General features: G+C 35.9%; 1 protein-coding gene across 1 annotated transcript in view; it reads right to left on the reverse strand.

Moving 5' to 3' along the window:
• CCSER2 (coiled-coil serine rich protein 2) overlaps positions 1-17,862 on the reverse strand; it is a gene marked incomplete at both ends in the record, with an annotated part of 65,320 nt that extends 47,458 nt beyond the window's left edge. Inside the window, 3 exons of the mRNA XM_084245436.1 lie at positions 7,302-7,392; positions 14,810-15,006; positions 16,446-17,862. Coding sequence (XP_084101562.1) covers positions 7,302-7,392; positions 14,810-15,006; positions 16,446-17,862 — 1,705 coding nt within the window. The remainder of the gene's footprint in view (positions 1-7,301; positions 7,393-14,809; positions 15,007-16,445) is intronic.
• Between the last annotated feature and the right edge of the window lie 263 nt (positions 17,863-18,125).

The following is an 18,125-nucleotide window of genomic DNA, read 5'->3' on the forward strand; positions in this document are numbered from 1 at the left end:
AAGCGGTTCATATTGTCACACTCCACTACACAGATCCAAAAACAAAGCACTATTTAACATGTACTCAACTCTATAAAAGTTAACTACTTACAGCGTGACAATAAATGCTGTCGAAACATAAAAGCATATTCTAAAAATTTCAGACATTTATGTTAGCTAATCACAAAAGCAAGATTTTCAGGGGGAAAAAAAACTAGTTCTTTTGGTGAAATATGAACTTTGTATTACAAACTGAGGTAAATTAAAAAACATTCACATCACAGTCATTTATGTAGCAATTAACAGTCCCACTGTTTTAAAACAAGCAAATTATTCCTGAAATCACCATTACACATTTTAAATACCACTAATCAGTTTTCAGTGGCCTTCTTCATTATCCCTAGTTCGTTCTGACTTCAGAATGAAAATGCTAAGAAAAAGTATAAGATTTTAAGTCTCGCATATAACTTACTCCTAAAAATGAATGCCAAAATCAATTTTCACTGATTTGAAGAAGCATAAATTAACTTTCATCACAAACAAAACTATATTTTTAAATTAAGCTCACAGATTTAGAAAGTAAGACACTTTAATCGTCTGCAGTTTGATGTTCAAAAAGTACAAAATGCTACTGAAAACAAAGCTAGTACTTTGCAGCAACAAATAGTACACTCCCTAAAATCCAAAAGCCACAAAAAGGAAAAGAATCTCTTTGAAATATCCCTAGCTTCTCGTTCACTTACCCAAACACTTTTTCCTCACATATCTGAGCACTCACTAAGAGTGTTACTTTGTACAAGGAAGACATTGTGTCGCTGGCTGCCTACTCAGACATAGTTGCATACAAGGCACTGACAAACAAGCCTTCCTTCCTGCTCAACTCCCAGCCCTCCCAGTGGGAAGCAAGCCCAGTTTACCCTGTGACTCCATCTTCCCTCAGTGCTTACATAGTTACTGAGTTAGGACTGTTGCTAAAAATACAACTAAACATTAACCCAAGCCAGTAACAGAAAGGGTATCTCTAGACAGAGAATTATTACATCGGACACTTAAAATCCTGCACATTGAGAATTACAATAAAAATGCTTTAGAAATTAATATAATCCACTATTAAGAAAAAACTCAATATTTAAATGATTGTTTTCATTTAACCTAAAACCTGAATTTGAAATAGTGTTTCATTATAGCATTCCAGGGAAAAAAAAAAAACAAAAAACTTTCACACTCCAAAAAAGAATTTAAAATAAAACACAGATGTTTACTTCTCCTATATACTGAATTAGCTATAACATTTCTTCTAAATGCATAACAATTTAAGATTTTAAAAGACACTGAATTTTGTTCATATTCCCCAAAGGAATCAATTTTGGGGAAAAACTGCATTTATATAGTTTTTAAAAAATTTTAAAGAAGTTTCTGGAAAAGAAAGTACTTTGCAGCAGACTTTACAATCTGATCAGGAAAGTTTTCACTAAAATTTGGCTTGAAAAAAGAAAAGTTCATATAAAAAAAATCATGAACCTTCTTTATTCTAAACATAATTAGTACTGAAAAAGGTAAATTTCCAGAAGAAAATAAAATTAGAAAGTAGTTAAGGATAACACAATTCATCTCATCTGACTGTATCCAATGAGAAGTTTAGCATATATATATTTGGTGAGATGAGATTCAAAAAGTAATTAGATATCTTCTTAACAGAGAAAAGTTTAAAATAGAATTAGTAGAAGAAACAGCACTTGTAATAAGGTATATAATATGGACATTTCATGAAACTGAAGATTATGCTATAAATGTGCCAAATGCTAGCTTTTAACCTGTAGGCAAAGACTGACAATCAGAAGTTCCTAAGTATCAGACTAGAAAGCAATACAATTATGCTTTTCATAACACAAAACTGTTCATCTGAAAGATCTTAAAATAAAGGGAGCAAATCTCAAATACCCAACTGTCTGCTGAAAGAAATTCAAATTCCAAAGTTGTTTCATTAAGAGATTCCTTAACAAAGGTAAAAGACTGAAGGAATTAAAACAAGTTTATATCTTTCCAAATTGCTAGTCAAACCTAAAGTCATTTTTCCTTTTATTCCTCTTCCCTCATTCTATTCTCCTCAATTTTCCATGGCCCCCATCACTCCTTTTGAACTGTTTCCCTACGCCACAAGGTGGTTAGAATCTCAAAAATTCAACACTCTTAAAGTTAAACCTCCTTCAGAAGAGGAAAGACCACATAAGATCAATTTTAAGACTTGATCTCATTCTGAGCTACAAGCCACACTACATTCTTTCTGATGTCTAAATAGTACTAGGAGGAATTTATGAGAAATTTAGAGCATTTTCAGGAATTGATAATCCAGGGCCCTGGATCTCCATAAATTAGTTCACACATTAGAAGGAAGTACAGGTACAAAAAAAATAAAAATAAAAAATGAAAAAAACAAAGTGTGAAGAACCGGAAGGAGGTAATCAAAGTGAGGGGAAAATCAAGTACTCAATTTCCGGTTTTATCCTTAGACTTAAAGATAAAAGTTAAGATTTTCCACTAAAGTCTAAGTTCGATGCCTGGTCAGGGATCTAACCCACATATAGTACAGCAGCTTCTCCTGTCTTACCTGCTGCTCCCCTTAGCAGTGTAGTTCAATAGATTTGCCTGTTCTGTTTCCCACTTTGTCTCCGGTGAATCCCTCTCATCACCGCACCTCTGGCCTACACCCCAGTTCTTCTATGCAAAAACAAAACAAACAAAAAAGGGAAAGGTTCTCTAACTACTAAAAGGCAACTTACAAATGTTTTACTGATATAGGCACTAAACTACTACTTAAATCCAAATACTGTTACACAATCTCCCCTTCAATGTCACCATACTACTCAGGTGTGGATATGGCCAATAACTAACTATAAGAAAGTTCCCAAAGCTAGCCCATATTGCCCAGAAACAAATATTCAAGCAAATTCTTTCCTTCTCTGTGATACTACATAAGCTACCTTAAAAAGTAATAATTTACTATACAGACAAAATGCCAGAAAAATATTGTCTCACAGCCTCTTCCTTGAAATCCTAAAGATTCTCCTTTTCATAATTTAGTCATAGCAAATTTGTATCCAAATTAAGCCCAAGTTGAAGAGCTCAAGGAGGTGCCAGTCTTCTTGTTGACAAAAATTCCACTAATAATGGCAGAATTTGTGACACTGAGCCCCTTAAGGTTCAGAATGACCATGTAAGATTCTACCCAAATTTACATAATTGTCTCAAAAACAAGAAGCTAAAGAAAGCTAACACCAATAGCCCAAAGTATGCTGGGGGTGTGGAGAGAGGGTGAAATGGATGAAGAGGATTAAAAAGTACAAACTTGTAGTATAAAATAAGTCATACAAGTCATGGTGTCCATAGTTAACAATACTGTATTGCATATTTGAAAGCTGCTAAGAGAGTAGATCTTAAAAATGTTCATCACAAGAAAACACAAGAAGATGTAGTACATATTCACAATGGAATACTCCTCGGTTATCAAAGAATATAAAATTATGCCATTTGCGACAATATGGATGGAGCTGGAAAGGATTATTCTATGTGAAGTGAGTCAGAAGCAGAAAAATAAATACTAAATGGCTTCACATATATGTGGAATCTAGAGGAACCAAACAGAGGATCAGACAAAGACAAACTAAGACTGACCCCTGAAAGCAGACCTAGATTTGAGATACTCAGGAGGGAAGGGGTCAATTGAAGGAGATTGAAGGAGAGCACAGTAGAAGGTGGTGGAGACTGTGGGCACTTTGGAGGTGGAAAAACTGTGGTGACTGCACCTGAGGGAAGAAATCCTATAATGTAAAAAATTAAAAGATGTTTTTTTTTAAAAAAAAAAAATCTGTAACAATACATGGTGATGGATGGTAACTAGATTTTTTTGTGATAATCATTTTGCAACATATACAAATATTGAATCATTATGCTATACAGCTGAAGCTAGTATGTTATATGTCAATCAAAGCCTAATAAAAAATCATTAATAAAATATATACCAAAAAAAAGATTATTAGAAAGCTACTTAAACTTTATACTAGTCCTTGTAACATTCTTCCCTCCCACTCAAAAATCCACGAATTTGTACAGTAACTCAGGACCTAAGAGCAATTAAAAAGATTGTCATTCCCCACTGCACAATAGTACACATCTAAATGTTTTATTGTTGGTGCCTCTAAATAGTTTAGATCCATGCTCTGATTCTTTCGGTGTTCCATTACATTTGCTCAAAATAGCCAATACTTTTTTGTCCTCTAGGAAAATATATATTTGAGATGTTATACTTCAAGAGTTCCCTTACACATTTCACAAATCCACAATCAAGACTTAAAAAGCAATTTTCTTAAAGAAAAATACCGGATGGTCTCACTCATAGCAGGAATCTAGAAAACTTAAATAAGGGACCAGGAAAATGAATAACTATAAGAAAGTGAAAATCAAAATCAACAAAAAACTATGAACCAGAGACACTCTATGGGGGGTAGAGGGCGGGAGGGGAGGGATTGGGGTCAAAATAAGGGGGTTGCAATTGTATGGGGAATATAAAAATAAAATTTATTATTAAAAAAAAAAGAATAAAGGAATCTTAATCCTTAAAAAAAAAAGCAATTTTCTTCTGATTCTACTTTCATTTAATATGTGGGTAACTTTTTTGTTGAGTTTTAGAGATGAGACAGGCTCTGAGACCACGTCCATCTATTTCCTATTTTAGCTCAGAAAGGGTATAAGATGTCCAAGAAGGGCCTCCCTGGTGGCGCAGCGGTTGAGCGCTGGGTTTCGAAGCTGCCTGCAGCCTCTGCAGCCGGTTCGATCCCCGGCTGCTCCCAGGCCACCGGAGGAGGGTCCCACATGGCGCGCAGACCTCTCCTGCCGCCCGCTGCTCCCCTCAGCAGTGTACTTCGGTCCTTCTGCCTGCTCTGCTCCCTGCTCTGGCTCTGGTGAATTCTCTCACCCTCCCGCGCTTCTGACTGTACCCAGTGCATGTATAAACCAAACAAACAAACAAATAATAAATAAATAAATAAGACATGCCTCTAGAAAATTAAAAAAAAAAAAAAAAAAAAGATGTCCAAGAAGTTATCATAATTCTATTAAAGTAAAATGCATTATCTGGGATGTGATTTATTCGATAAAGGTAAGTTCCTCATTCTTCATTATCAGCCTTTAAACCTTCACATTAAATCTCCTGGATCATCTAGTCCTGTTGTTTTTCCCTTAAATAGGTTATGTTTTTTTCTGTTTTACCATCTTCTCCCACTCAATCTTCCATGTCACTTGTAGCGACGGGAAGTTTGTTGCTGCTTTGCAGCAGGAACGTGACGTGGGACACAACAGTCGTGGAGAAGGTTTGCAAGGCAAGACTCTGCTACTTGAGCAGAAGTTCTTGTGTCATTTATTGAAAGCACACAGGCTAGTAAAAGATGATCATTCGACAATGTTATGAGGAATAAGGTCAGGAGGGTTGGACAGGAATGGGGGATAAAGTTTTACAAGGGACAGGAAAGGGGATATTGTGACCATACATCAAAAAACATTTGCATCAGCAAAATATTTGATGTTATCACAGAAAGAGTTATCCCAAGACCACCATGGACACAGTCACGTAATCAGGTCAACAGCGGCCTAGGCATCCCCACGCCTGCTTTGTGATACGGGCTATACTCTGCTGTGATTTGTAGACAGCAAATAGGTCACAGTTGCCCACGAGTGGCCAGCTAGTAGCCAGCTCATAGGAACCCACAGTGACTGATTCAAATTTCCACAAAAGATCTGCTTTCTGTCATCTACTAAACTGTCTGTTAGAAAATCTCCTATTACTGCCCCAGAAAGTACTGTGTTACAACTGAATGTCCCTAGGTGCTCTTACTATTACCTCATTGGACCACTCTAATCCTGCTTGTTATTTTCCCTTTTTCCTCCTGGCCATTGGCTGTGATTTTTCTCTCAGTTGACAGGAACTCATCTCTGGTTGCTGGAGTCTCCTAAGTGCAGCTGGATAAGGAGGTACATTAGTTTCTACCCTGTGGTAGACACTTTTTTTGCAATTCTTTACTCTCTTAATAGAATTATAGAGCCTATGTCATCTGCCCCATCACTTCTCCTTGAGAACAGAGTATACTTCCCAATCCTGCCGGTGTTAGTCTTGGTCACATGACTTTCTTGAGCCAACAGACTGTAGGTAGAAATAAGTGTGCTGGTTCTAAGTTAACACTCTGAGACATATGCATCTTTCTGCTCAGCCTGTTGTCCTTATGCCATGTGCCATGAGAGCAACCTGCTCCAAGTAGTGTTGGTCTCAAAATAAAGAAACAAGAAGACCAGAGCTCAGTCCCACACACTGAGCTGCCCCGGGCAATCCAGACCCATGAAGGAGAAAAAATCATGTTTATTTGATAGCCACTGAAATTTTGAGATGGATTTTTATAGTGTTCTGACAGCAAACACACAAAAAGGTCTGACCAATATAATAAATGTAAGCAGGCAGGTTCTTAGTACCTCAGTGAAGCACAAGAATAAATATCTACCCTCTTTGAAATGTCCTTGCATTTTTCATCATATATAAAAAAGCACTTCACCATCCTTTTTAGTTCATCCCTGGTCCATGGGAGGACTCAGAGGTCAAGCAAATATTGACTGACCAGGAATCCACAGGTCTATGGAGTTATTACTTTTACCAGAAAGAATACCGTATTTCAACCCTTGCCCCAGGAGGGCCTCTGGTTCCTGATCAGTCCTTACATTAGGAAATCTTACAAATACCATATTAGTGGAGGAAAGAGTGTCCAGCCTCTCTTGCGTATGGATTGTCTAAAGTACTGCCCCAGCAGTTAAAAGGTTGTATAAACTGAAATTGGGAGTAAAAAGGCTAGAATGATATTTATCAACTAAATGATTTTTATTGCTACATCAAAAGTCAAGTGATATTTCTGTTTCTCTAAACATATTCCTTCTATAATAAAAATGAGGAAAACGGGGATAGGATATATACACAATGGGGGAAGGGAATAAGGAGGAGGCAAGAGAGGAAAGGAAAAGAGACAAATTCCACCTACCAGGTAATTCATGACATAGCCAAGAAAGCCACCAAATCATACACAATTATATCTAAGTCCTATAAGTCAGGTTTTAAACTCCAATAAGTTTGTAAAATGCATCTATTTTAATATCACTTAAGATTGATTCTCATTTTGAGAAGGATTCCTCCACTGAGATCAGAAAATCTGTAAATAATAAATATCAATTGACCATCATCAAGAAGCCCATCTATATGGCTCTGAAGTTTCAATATTGTCCCCACTTACCATTTTCAAGAGGTGTATCCTCAGGCAGATCCACATCAAGCATAAGATCATCATCTTCAAGGTCACATGATTCAAGATTATTCAGAATATCCTATTAACAAAAGCAGTGGAAAATGTTATAACCTAGGTCAAAGAATGTATGTAATCATAAACTCTGAAAATATCACCAAGATAATCAGCAACTTTCAAATATGCAATAAGTTTTATATAGAGTAAATCTCTGTGACTCTTTTCTCTAAGTTTAAACATGTTTGAATTGTTTCCATAAAGTTATGTAATTGCCTTATTTAAAAATTTAACCAAAAAGGCAAAAAAATAAACTCTAGGAAATCTTTCAAAGATACAGAATGTAAAAAAAAAAGAACAAAGGTAAAAAAAATGAACAGAAATAGAAAAGAATCTCACATGAAATATAATCCACAATTATTTGAAATTCCAGAAAAACAGCACAGAAACAATGGAGGGAGATGCAATAAATAAAAAAGACAAAAATTCCAGAGTTAAAAAAGACAACAGAGAAAACTCTTAATTTAATTTGGGTTTTAAAATGCTATGGTCTTTTTTCCAGTTCTCTTCCTGGAAAAAAAGATCGAGCTTCTAGTCTAACCCTAAGGAAATCTCTAATGGCCAGATATGATGAGACCGACCAGGTTTAAATAAGCTATGAAAAAAGCATCACCACAAAACAAGCATTATACAGAAAAAAATTCTTTAATATAGAGCTGGTTCCCAGACCAAGAGAACAGAACAACAGGGCTCTGTTGATGTGTCTATGCAAATTCTTTACACAAAATAACCATGATACAAATATCTTTACTAAAAAAAGAAACTGTTGAGCATTGTATCATAAGTATTCAGCAGTAGCTCAATGCTGAATAAATTTCTCCTATACTTTCAAATGGTTATCTCCCCATTTCCTCCAATGTTTACAGAACTAACCCTACCTTAATAACCAAGAACACCTTTAAAAGTCTATAAAGTCTAAAAACTGAAAGTTCCATAGAAAAAAATGACAATTAACTGTTTCACTTTGAGATCTCCATGCTCAAATTATGATTTCTCACAAAACTTTAAGAAATCTAGTACAGTAAAAATAGAAATTTCAGAGACATGAAATAATTCTCTTGATAAAAGGAATAATTCCTGGAATTCATGCCTATGTTAGGTTACAACAAGGCAAAGGGGGAAATTAAGGTTGCAGATTGGAATTATGGTTGCCAGTCATCAGACCTTAAATTAAAATAGGGATATTATCCTGAATTATAGATGGGTCCATAATTGATCCACATGTGGACGGGTCTAATGTAATCAGTTCTTAGAGGAAAAGAGAAGTTGAAAATGAGAGTCAAAGGAAGAATGATCACAGAGATGCAGGGTTACTGACTCTAAATGTGGAAGAGGCGGTGGCTTTAACGTTCAAGGGTAGCTGCTTACAAACTGAAAATGGCTTCTGCCCTAAAGCCTCCAGAAAGGAATGCAGCCCTGCTGACACCTAACCCACCAAATCACTTGTTCTCTCTTTTCTGTGGTAGTTCCTAGTGGGATGAAGAATAAGTGTCAGTGTATGCAATACTGTTGACCTCTGGTAGCTGCACATAAAACGCTATGGAACTTAACAATAAGCCCACATCAAGTTCTACTTCAGTTGACTTAAACCTTGTAAAACTTACCTTTATTTAAGGAGATTTAAGATAAATAATTCGAGCCACAATGATTATAATGGTAGATGGCAGATTTCAGTTAACATAAATGTTTGTTGACAGTTTAGCTAATCTACTCCATGTTATTGATTGCTGCCTCAGCAACCATTTTGTTTGGTCAAGCCACCTGCAAGGGCCTTAAACTGACACTAAACTTAACACAAGTGCAAGCCCTAGATAGTAAACAGCAGTTAAAAACCATTAAGGAGGTATTTATGCAGTAATACGAAATGATTTAATGAACCACGTACGTAGGGGAGAGAACAAAACTCAAAATGAAATATAAATGGTAACAAAAGAACCTAACAAAATTACAAGTAATAGAACCACAAGAAAGAGATGAGAATTTAAAAAATTAACCTTAGTAAACTTGGAGAATTGAAAAAACTAACCTAAGTAAACTTGGAGAATTGAAAAAACTAACCTAAGTAAACTTGGTTCTAAGTAATAGAACCACAAGAAAGAGATGAGAATTAAAAAAAAAACTAACCTAAGTAAACTTGGAGAACAGTACTCTGAATATGTACTATAAGGCTAAAGTTAAAAAAAAAAATGATACCCATATATTATAAATTAGCAAATTTACTTTTCATGGATTATGGATTAGCAATTGTTAAATTGTGTGTGTGAGAGAGACACATATATACTAGGATTGAACAACTGAGTAAACATACTGTGATTAATGAGTCAAGTTTCTCACTTTCTGAGAAAAGTTAAAAATAAGTAAAAGAGAAAGGCATGAATAAACTCTGTGGCATTAGATTGGAAGCAAAGGTATCAGTTTGAATTCTTGGTCTTAAAGTATTGACAAATGGATACAGAAATAAATACAGATGTGTGTTTATACATACAATTCTGAGTTCTGTTTGTTATATATTAAGTCCTGAAAACAATTATATTCCACTAGCAACAAGATGTAGCCCTCAGAGCTTGAGATCTAAATATCATTTTTGAACAAAATTCTTCCTTGAAGAAACACTGATTCCAAGGCTAGGGCAAGGAAAATGCATATGAATGTAGAATATCTTGAAGAAAATAAGGAACTACTCAAAAAATAGTGGGAGCAAGACAGAAAGGAACAAGAATCAACCTGAAGGGACTCCCAATGAGCAAATGTGGAAAACCTGTAACAACATAAATAATGGATTACATATGCAAAATAAAATAAATATCCACACACCAATAATGAGACAATCCTTCTAAATAAACAAATAAAAATGAACAGCTTTCTTATAATTGCAAATAATAAAATAATAGATGACAAAACTAATGTGCAAAACTGTAATAGGATATTTGCATATTCAAAGTATCTGCCCACAAGACATTTATTAATTATAAAGGGAAACAGAGTAATTTAACTGTTTCTATTTAACTCTCTTACCCACAGTTAAACCTCCTGTATTGTTGATATCACATGCATACTCACCATAGCATGCATGATATCATTTATCATGCTACACTATACAAGGTAATATAACCACCTAAAATAGTAGATTTTGAATTCATAAGAACAAAAACAACTTTATTCATATCAGTATATTCAGCAGGTCACAGTACACTTGAGGCATAGTAGAAGTCCTTGAACTTCATGTTGTAAATGACTAACCTATAAGAAACAATATAGAGTGAAGAAAAATACGTTTAAAGGGTCATAGCAACTGTATGTGTTTCATTTAAACCTTTTTCCAAACATAAAAGTTCTATTAACAGGTCAAAAAGAAGCTATGCTAACAATTAAATGTATGTGGAGATTCAGAGTTTGACCAAAAAAAAAAAAAAAGATAAATTTAGTTTTCATTTCATTCTGTTCCCTTATCTATAAAATAAATCTGATCCCTTCCATGCCTTCAAGTTTTATATTATATATCAGAGCAAAGCTGAAAGTGTCAATATCAGTTCGAGATGTTCATTTACCTATATCAAGACCGTCTCAACTTTCTGTAAGCTGCCCTCCACTACCATGTCTATGCCACTGTCACATATTTAGTTACCTGCACCTTGCTATTATGACATGCGATACCTTAGAAACTTACTTTGTAAATAAGTCACAATGTATATGGAAAAACAGTGAACAGTACTAAGCAGTACCTTTAAGTTTAAGTGCTTTTACTTATTTTTAATTAAATAGCATGTTATCATGACAAGCATTTCAACAAATGTATATCAAGCCAAGTGCCAGAAACCTAGGAGCAATGAGAGATTTAATTGTTAACTCTATTCAAACAAGTTGCAGCAACTGGAAGCTAAAGGTTGCTAAAGAGATGGGTGTACCCCATGAAGAATCAGTCAAAGGAGTTTAGATTTGATGATAAATGGTAAAACCAAGGAAAATAACAAGTCAAACTAATAATTTAGGAAGATTTGGCAGAATGAATGGAAGCAACAGAATGGAAGCACTAGTTGTCGGGGAATATTTAATAAAGTTAAAATTTAGTTTCTGTATTTTGCTCAGCCGAACATTGCTGGAAGACATAAAGTAGACAAGAGAGGGGAACCAATAAAATCACCAGGGGAAACACACTATGGGTCCACATGACCAAGACCTATCACAATTTCAAGGAATGTGGAAACAGGGCAAAAAGAACCAAGACAGCACCTTAGGGGAAGACTGATTAACACCTGATATCCTAGTGGATAACCAGCAGCTGAGACCGAGTCCCCAAATCATGAAAAAGTCCTCAAAAATAAGATATAAAAAGAAGCCCCAAATCCTTCTTAGAGGTAAATGACCTCTTCTGTCTTGCCCGCTGCTCTTCTCAGCAGTGTACTAGATAAAAATGTCTCTTCTGTACTCTGTCTCTGATGAATTCAACCCCGTGCCTATGGTCTCACCCCAATATTATACCACCACACTAGTCACAACTTCCAAAAGTGAAGAGGTGACACTTCTTCCCCTGCTATCAACAAATTACTGAATTTTATCAATTACGTCTTCTTAAAATCATTTTCAAAACTGATCAGCATTCTAAAACTCCACTGTGCCGTCATCTTAGGCCAAGTCATCACCATTATCCCCTCACTAAAAACGACAGCTTCCAGCACTGTCTTGTTCCCCTCTAACTCAATCATCCTATATAACATTTAAAAATGTAATTCAAATTATGTCCCTTCCCAGCTTCAAATCTTCCAATAACCAACACCCCCCCACACTGCTCCCCTCCAAGCTTCAATGTTTAGGATAAAGATCCAAATCCTCTGAGTCCCAAGAAAGCTCAGTACTGACAGCCTCCTCTCCTGCCATACCTCCCCTCTTTGAGTGTCCAGAGTTGCTCAAACACTTCAAGATCCCTTCCTGCCTCAAGGCAATAATTATCCAGTAGTTGGCATTCTATTAGAAACCTGGGATTGTAATGAAGGAGTTAGGGAAAATGTGTAAAAAAACAAGCCAGTTGTTAGGAAGGTCTACTGCCCTGGCAGGCTCCCACAGATATGCTAAATCCCCACAGTTTTCCCCAAATGGGGATGAATAACTGAAATAAATGAAACTGAAACTGAGATAATAGCTATTATTCCCTTCCCTGGAAGGAAAAGATGTTTTAACTAACATTACTAGAAAGCAATAAAATTTTCATTTCAATAACACCTAGTCTAGTAAAAGTGCTAATAAGCAAGGGGAATACCACAAATTGGTAGAAATAGGAAGAAAATGAACTGAATAATCAAGAAGCTATCAAAATAAAATAAAACTAATAATGCCTACTCATTAAGACATTATTAAGAGATTTAAAAAGCAGCCCATACATATAAATCAAATACACACACGCATGCATGTACGCATACATATATAATTATATGAAAGATTTATACACAAGATATGCAATTTTTATAAACAAATAAGAAAAATACATACTGCTCAATAAAAGACACAGAAAAAAAGAGGATAGCCTAATGGCAAATAAATACATGTATTTATGTATATTTATAACAAGTACTCAACACAAAATACAAGACAAAAATCTCAGCACAATACTATTTTATCCTGACCAGATGAGTAAAAATGGAAAAAGATGACAAGCGTTGACTAGAAAGTGGAATTCTTGGAATGCTCATTTACTGCCAATGGGCATTGACAGTGGTATAACTACTTTGATCTTAGATCTTCAAACATTTTCAACTTGTTTCAGAGTATCTTCTTCTTAGAACAGTAAAACAGAGATACCATCTTGTTCCAAAGCACAGAATAGCGTTTTTGTATACTCAAGCCTACTGATGTAAGAGGAAACTAATAGATCTTGCAGGTGTGTCCTGAACTATGTCAAAGGCTATTTTGTCTTTAAGTTACACGCAAAGTGAAGAGAAGGTGGTAAATCTCTGAAATCAGGTACTAAGTGGCTCATTGATGCCATCTGCTGGACAAAATATTCATTTCCATTTCATGTATGTTTTAAAAAGATAGAGGGGCCTCCCCAGTGCCACAAAAGGTTGAGCACAGCACTGTGAATCTGTCCACAGCCTCTGCAGCGCCGTTCGATTCCTGGCCGGCCAGGGAGAAACCCACATGGCGAGGCAGACCTCTCCTGTCTTGCCTGCTGCTCCCCTCAGCAGTGCTTTCAGTCTGCCCACTGCTCCTCTCAGCAGTGCTTTCAGTCCGTCTGCCTGTTCTGCTCCCCTCTGTCTCGGGTGAACCCTCTCACCCTCCTGCAACTCTGGCCTGTACCCCAGCTCTTGTATAAATAAAATACATCTTTAAAAATAAATAAATAATAAAAATATATAAGGCCCTCAACTGTTACCTTTTCTGAACTCCTTTTATCTAATGAGAGAGATACTCTCTCTAAATTTAATGTGTTCAATGCTTGTGCAACTGAAAAAGTCTGATAGGGATGCACAGATTCACTACTTGAAATCCATTGTGAAATCTATTTGTAGTCTATAAAGGCTACAAATTTTCCCATACAACTACTGAAAATTAGTTTATATGCTGATTAAGATCCACTTTAAACCAACATACTTCACATGTGTTATCCATAATACTCCCACTTTTTCTTAAAATATGCATATAGAAATGCATGGTAGATCTTTCTGTGCTCACCCATACCTGTTTCCCTCACCTTCCAGATACACAGGAAAATTATACTTCTACCCACATAAGATTAATTTGGATCAACAGGTGTGGGGTAAAGTGCTATGTGCCATATGCAGCCCAAAGCAAATCAACTTCCTCTACCACAGTGACAAGAAGGTGCTGCAAAAGGAGATGGCGGCACTCCAAGATCAAAGCAGCTTAGAACACTAGTTACCCTAGCTTTTTCCAGATCTACAACAGGCTTTGTAAGAGAAAATATTAAACATTTATTGTATTAAGTAAGTCACTGAGAGCAGGCACTTGCTGCTACCTCAGCAGAGCATAGCACAGGGTTTCTAGCAGCATTACTGACATCTTGGGCTGGGCGCTTCTTTATTGTGCATGCTGCCCTGTGCAGAGTGACTTTTAAACAACATCTCTTGCCATCTACCCACTAGTTGCCAACAGCCCTTCAACGTTAACAACAAAAAAATCTTCAGATATTACCCCCCTCCTCTACTTTTAAAGTGGCTAGCAGAGCTTAATTTAAACACAGTTGTGTGCATATATGTTTATAGGTATATCATGAATATGTTGTGAAAATATTTTAATGTGTGTCATGTGACACAAATAATCATTACATATTAAGATCAGGTATTTTGTTATACTACAATCAGGCCCTTATAGACATGAATTCCCACATCTCAAAATAGGAATTCATAAATTTTTTAAAAATCCAATCAATATCAAAATACAGTAAGGTAAACAAAATGTTCCAAAAGGGTATATAAAGCCATACATACTATGCTGTTCATTTCAGAGGACTCATAGCTCCCCACAGGGTGGACGTTTCCAATGGGCTCTAAGCCCTCTTCATCCCACATGTATGTTCCATCAGAGCTATCAGATGGAGAGAGCTCAAATGAAGAGCCAGCTCTATAATCTGTGTCTGGCGAAATCAAGTTATTCCCAGAAGCACGCTTTGTACATTCACTCCCGTCTTCGATTGACAGTTTAAAAAGAGAGAAGAAAGTAGTTATTAATTCACAAAAATATTATTTTCATGTTCAAAAAATACAAGCTCTGATGATTTTATATAACCATAAATTTGGGCAAAAAAGGCATTAAAAACTGTAGCATTTTCTAAATTCTAAACAATAAAGAAGCTTAAAAATAACCTACTGCCCAACAGACATAATGAAAATACATTAAGCCAGCTGTCATTTCTGCCACGTTTCTAAAAAGGTAAATAAAGCTTCATAATCTTTTATATAAAATTTAATGTATTTACTTTTAACCACCAGCCAGGGAATACCTTCCTCTGTATTATTTAACCTCACAGTTGCATCCTTACTAGGAAAAAACTCTTTGAGGCAGTCATTCCTAATTAGAAAACCCTCATGCAATAAAGGGCTTCTGCACATCTCTAAGGATCTTGGTCTAGCCCCTTGATCAGACCACAAGCTTACCCTTCAGTTTATTCTTTTTTCCAAGCTATACAGGTACATAGATGTAATTTAACCCAGCATTTTGTGCCAGGATAACCAACTAAAATGTTTGACAGGTGCTGTCTTACTTTCCTCAATTAAAAAAATAAATAATAAAGCTTCTCTAAAAGTATAATTATTAAGTTTGCTAATGAATAAATCAAAATCTGCCTTTTAAAAAATAGAAATTTTCTAGGGTAAAAAAAATTCATTATGATGGTCAAAATCTAATTTAGCTCATTTATCCTTTGGTAAAGGTCTATTAGCAATTAAATGTGCAGAAGTCCTTGATTGCGTGAAGGTCTTCTAATTAGCAATAATCTACTATCCTGAGGGAAGACTTGTTTTAAAATGGAATGCCACTGATTGGGGGAACGGAGGAAACAAATTTGATCCAGGGCCTCCCTGGTGGCGCAGGCAGTTGAGTGCAGTGTTGTGAAGCAATCTGCAACTTCTGTGGCGTGGGTTCAATCCGGGCCGGCAAGCAAGAAACCCATATGGCGCAGCAGACCTCTCCTGTCTGGCCCACTGCTCCCCTCAGCAGTGTATTTCAGTCAGTCTGCCTGTTCTGCTCTCCACTCTATCTCTGGTGAATCCTCTCACCCTCCCGCACACCTGGCCTGTACCCCCATTCTTGTACAAACAAATAAATCTTTAAAAAAATTTTTAAAAAATTTGATCCAAGTATGATCAAGCACATGTATGACAGGCTAAGAAAAAAGGTAAGATACCTTAGAATTAAGAGTGTTTTTGTTGATGTTTTATAAGAGAGTGAAAAATAAGGCAGGGAACAAAAATCATTAGAAAGATAAATGTTGTATCACTCCCAACAGAGCCACCTCTTCCGAGAAACTGATAGTGTCTTGGAATTTATCCGAAGATGATCATAAATTTAGGTTCAGTTACATTATGTAAGAGAAAGTAAACATACAATAAGGATATTCATATTTACCAGAGACACTTATATCTATCCACTCATCGGTTTTACTTAAGGATTTTTCATTTTCCTTGGGGGAATCAAATATATCCTTTGGTGGTATATTTTCATGCTTTTCTTCTTTGAGAGAAATTTCCTCTGGAGTTATTCTAGTTCTGTTGGAGTCTTCTATATCTATAAAATCATCACTGAAGTCTTCACTTAAATCATTCTTATCAGAAGATGACAAAGAAGACAAGGAAATATCATCCACATCATCACTCAGGTATTTAATTTTAGCATCATGCTTCATGGTCTGGTCATTTCCTGTTCTATAACTATCATTTTCATTTGGTTCTTGGTCCTTATCAGTAGCATTGTCCTTAGCCAAAAGTGCAGCATCTTCCTCTACACAGGTGTCAGCAGGTGAATTTTTATTACCATCAACAGTAATTGTCCCAGAAAATGGAGATCGATTAGATTTCAGTAGAGAGGAATGAACCATCCTATAACCCAAAGATGAAGGTACAGCAGGACCATTTGATAAAGCCAACTTCTTTCCACCAGCAGCATAAGACCTACTAAATCCATAGGTTAAATGCTCATTCCCATTGAGTACTTCTGATTGCCGGGAATTCCTTGTTAGCATACTTGACCTTAGAGGCACTCTAATAGGTAGCTGCTGGTTCTGATAAGGCTTTGTAAGATCTACAGCTCTGTTGAAGGAATGTGATCTAGTTATAGATGAAGGTGGGAGGAATGAATTCTGAATGGAATGTGAAAAACTTTGTGACCTTACCATTTTTTCACAAGTAATAGATTTAATATTGTCTAGGGATTGTGCTAAGCTTTCTCCAGAACTGCTTCTAGTGACAAAGGAGTTTGCTCGAGGTCTCTGTATGCTGCCAGCTGACCGGTTTCCATAAAATCCATTCAATTGTGATTTTGGAGCACTGACTGAAGAATATGAAGTCCTTCCTAATAAGTTGCCTTTGGTGAATTTGCCCAAATTAGCTGATCCAGATAAAGACTTTTGGTTTAACTCCTCTGCAGATGACATGAACATAGTGGATGGCTTTACTAGTTTTGATGTGAGTAAAGAAACATTTTTCAAACCTCCCTTTATCCCATTTTTATCAAACATTCCTTGAGTAGGTGCATGTTTTTCAGGATCAATTACTTTATTATGTGAACTCTGAGGACTGCTGAGCGCTTCAGCATTTTGTGCACTAAGTTGGTATTTATTGGCAGTTCTCCAATTAAATGAATGGGAGGATGGACAATCAGAGCCATTATTTTTGATGTAACTTCTGATGTTGCTACTCTTGGAAGTTCCCAATAAATTAACAGGTGTCCCATTTGGCATTGGCTGCAGTGTACTTCTTACAGATTTTGTTCCATATTTTGGCAACTTGGAACCCAAAAATGTCTTGATTTGTGTTTTTTCTTCCATTAGATAGGTACATTTGTTCTTAAAATTTGACAGAATCTGGAGAGACAAAAAAAGTAGATTTAAACATTTGCAAATAAGGGTAATTACATATATTACCACATAGTATGATGAGATGCAACGAAGTTGAAAAGTTACTCATGATTCCTTCAGAATTCAATAAATATTAAATGCACTAATTAGCATAACTTTATGATAGAAAAAATAAAGAATATTTATATAAACACTTCTATAAACTTAAGACTATGGGTGACAACAAAATCCAA

Source organism: Talpa europaea (genome assembly GCF_964194135.1).
Source record: "Talpa europaea genome assembly, chromosome: 10".
NCBI classification, from domain to species: Eukaryota; Metazoa; Chordata; class Mammalia; order Eulipotyphla; family Talpidae; genus Talpa; species Talpa europaea.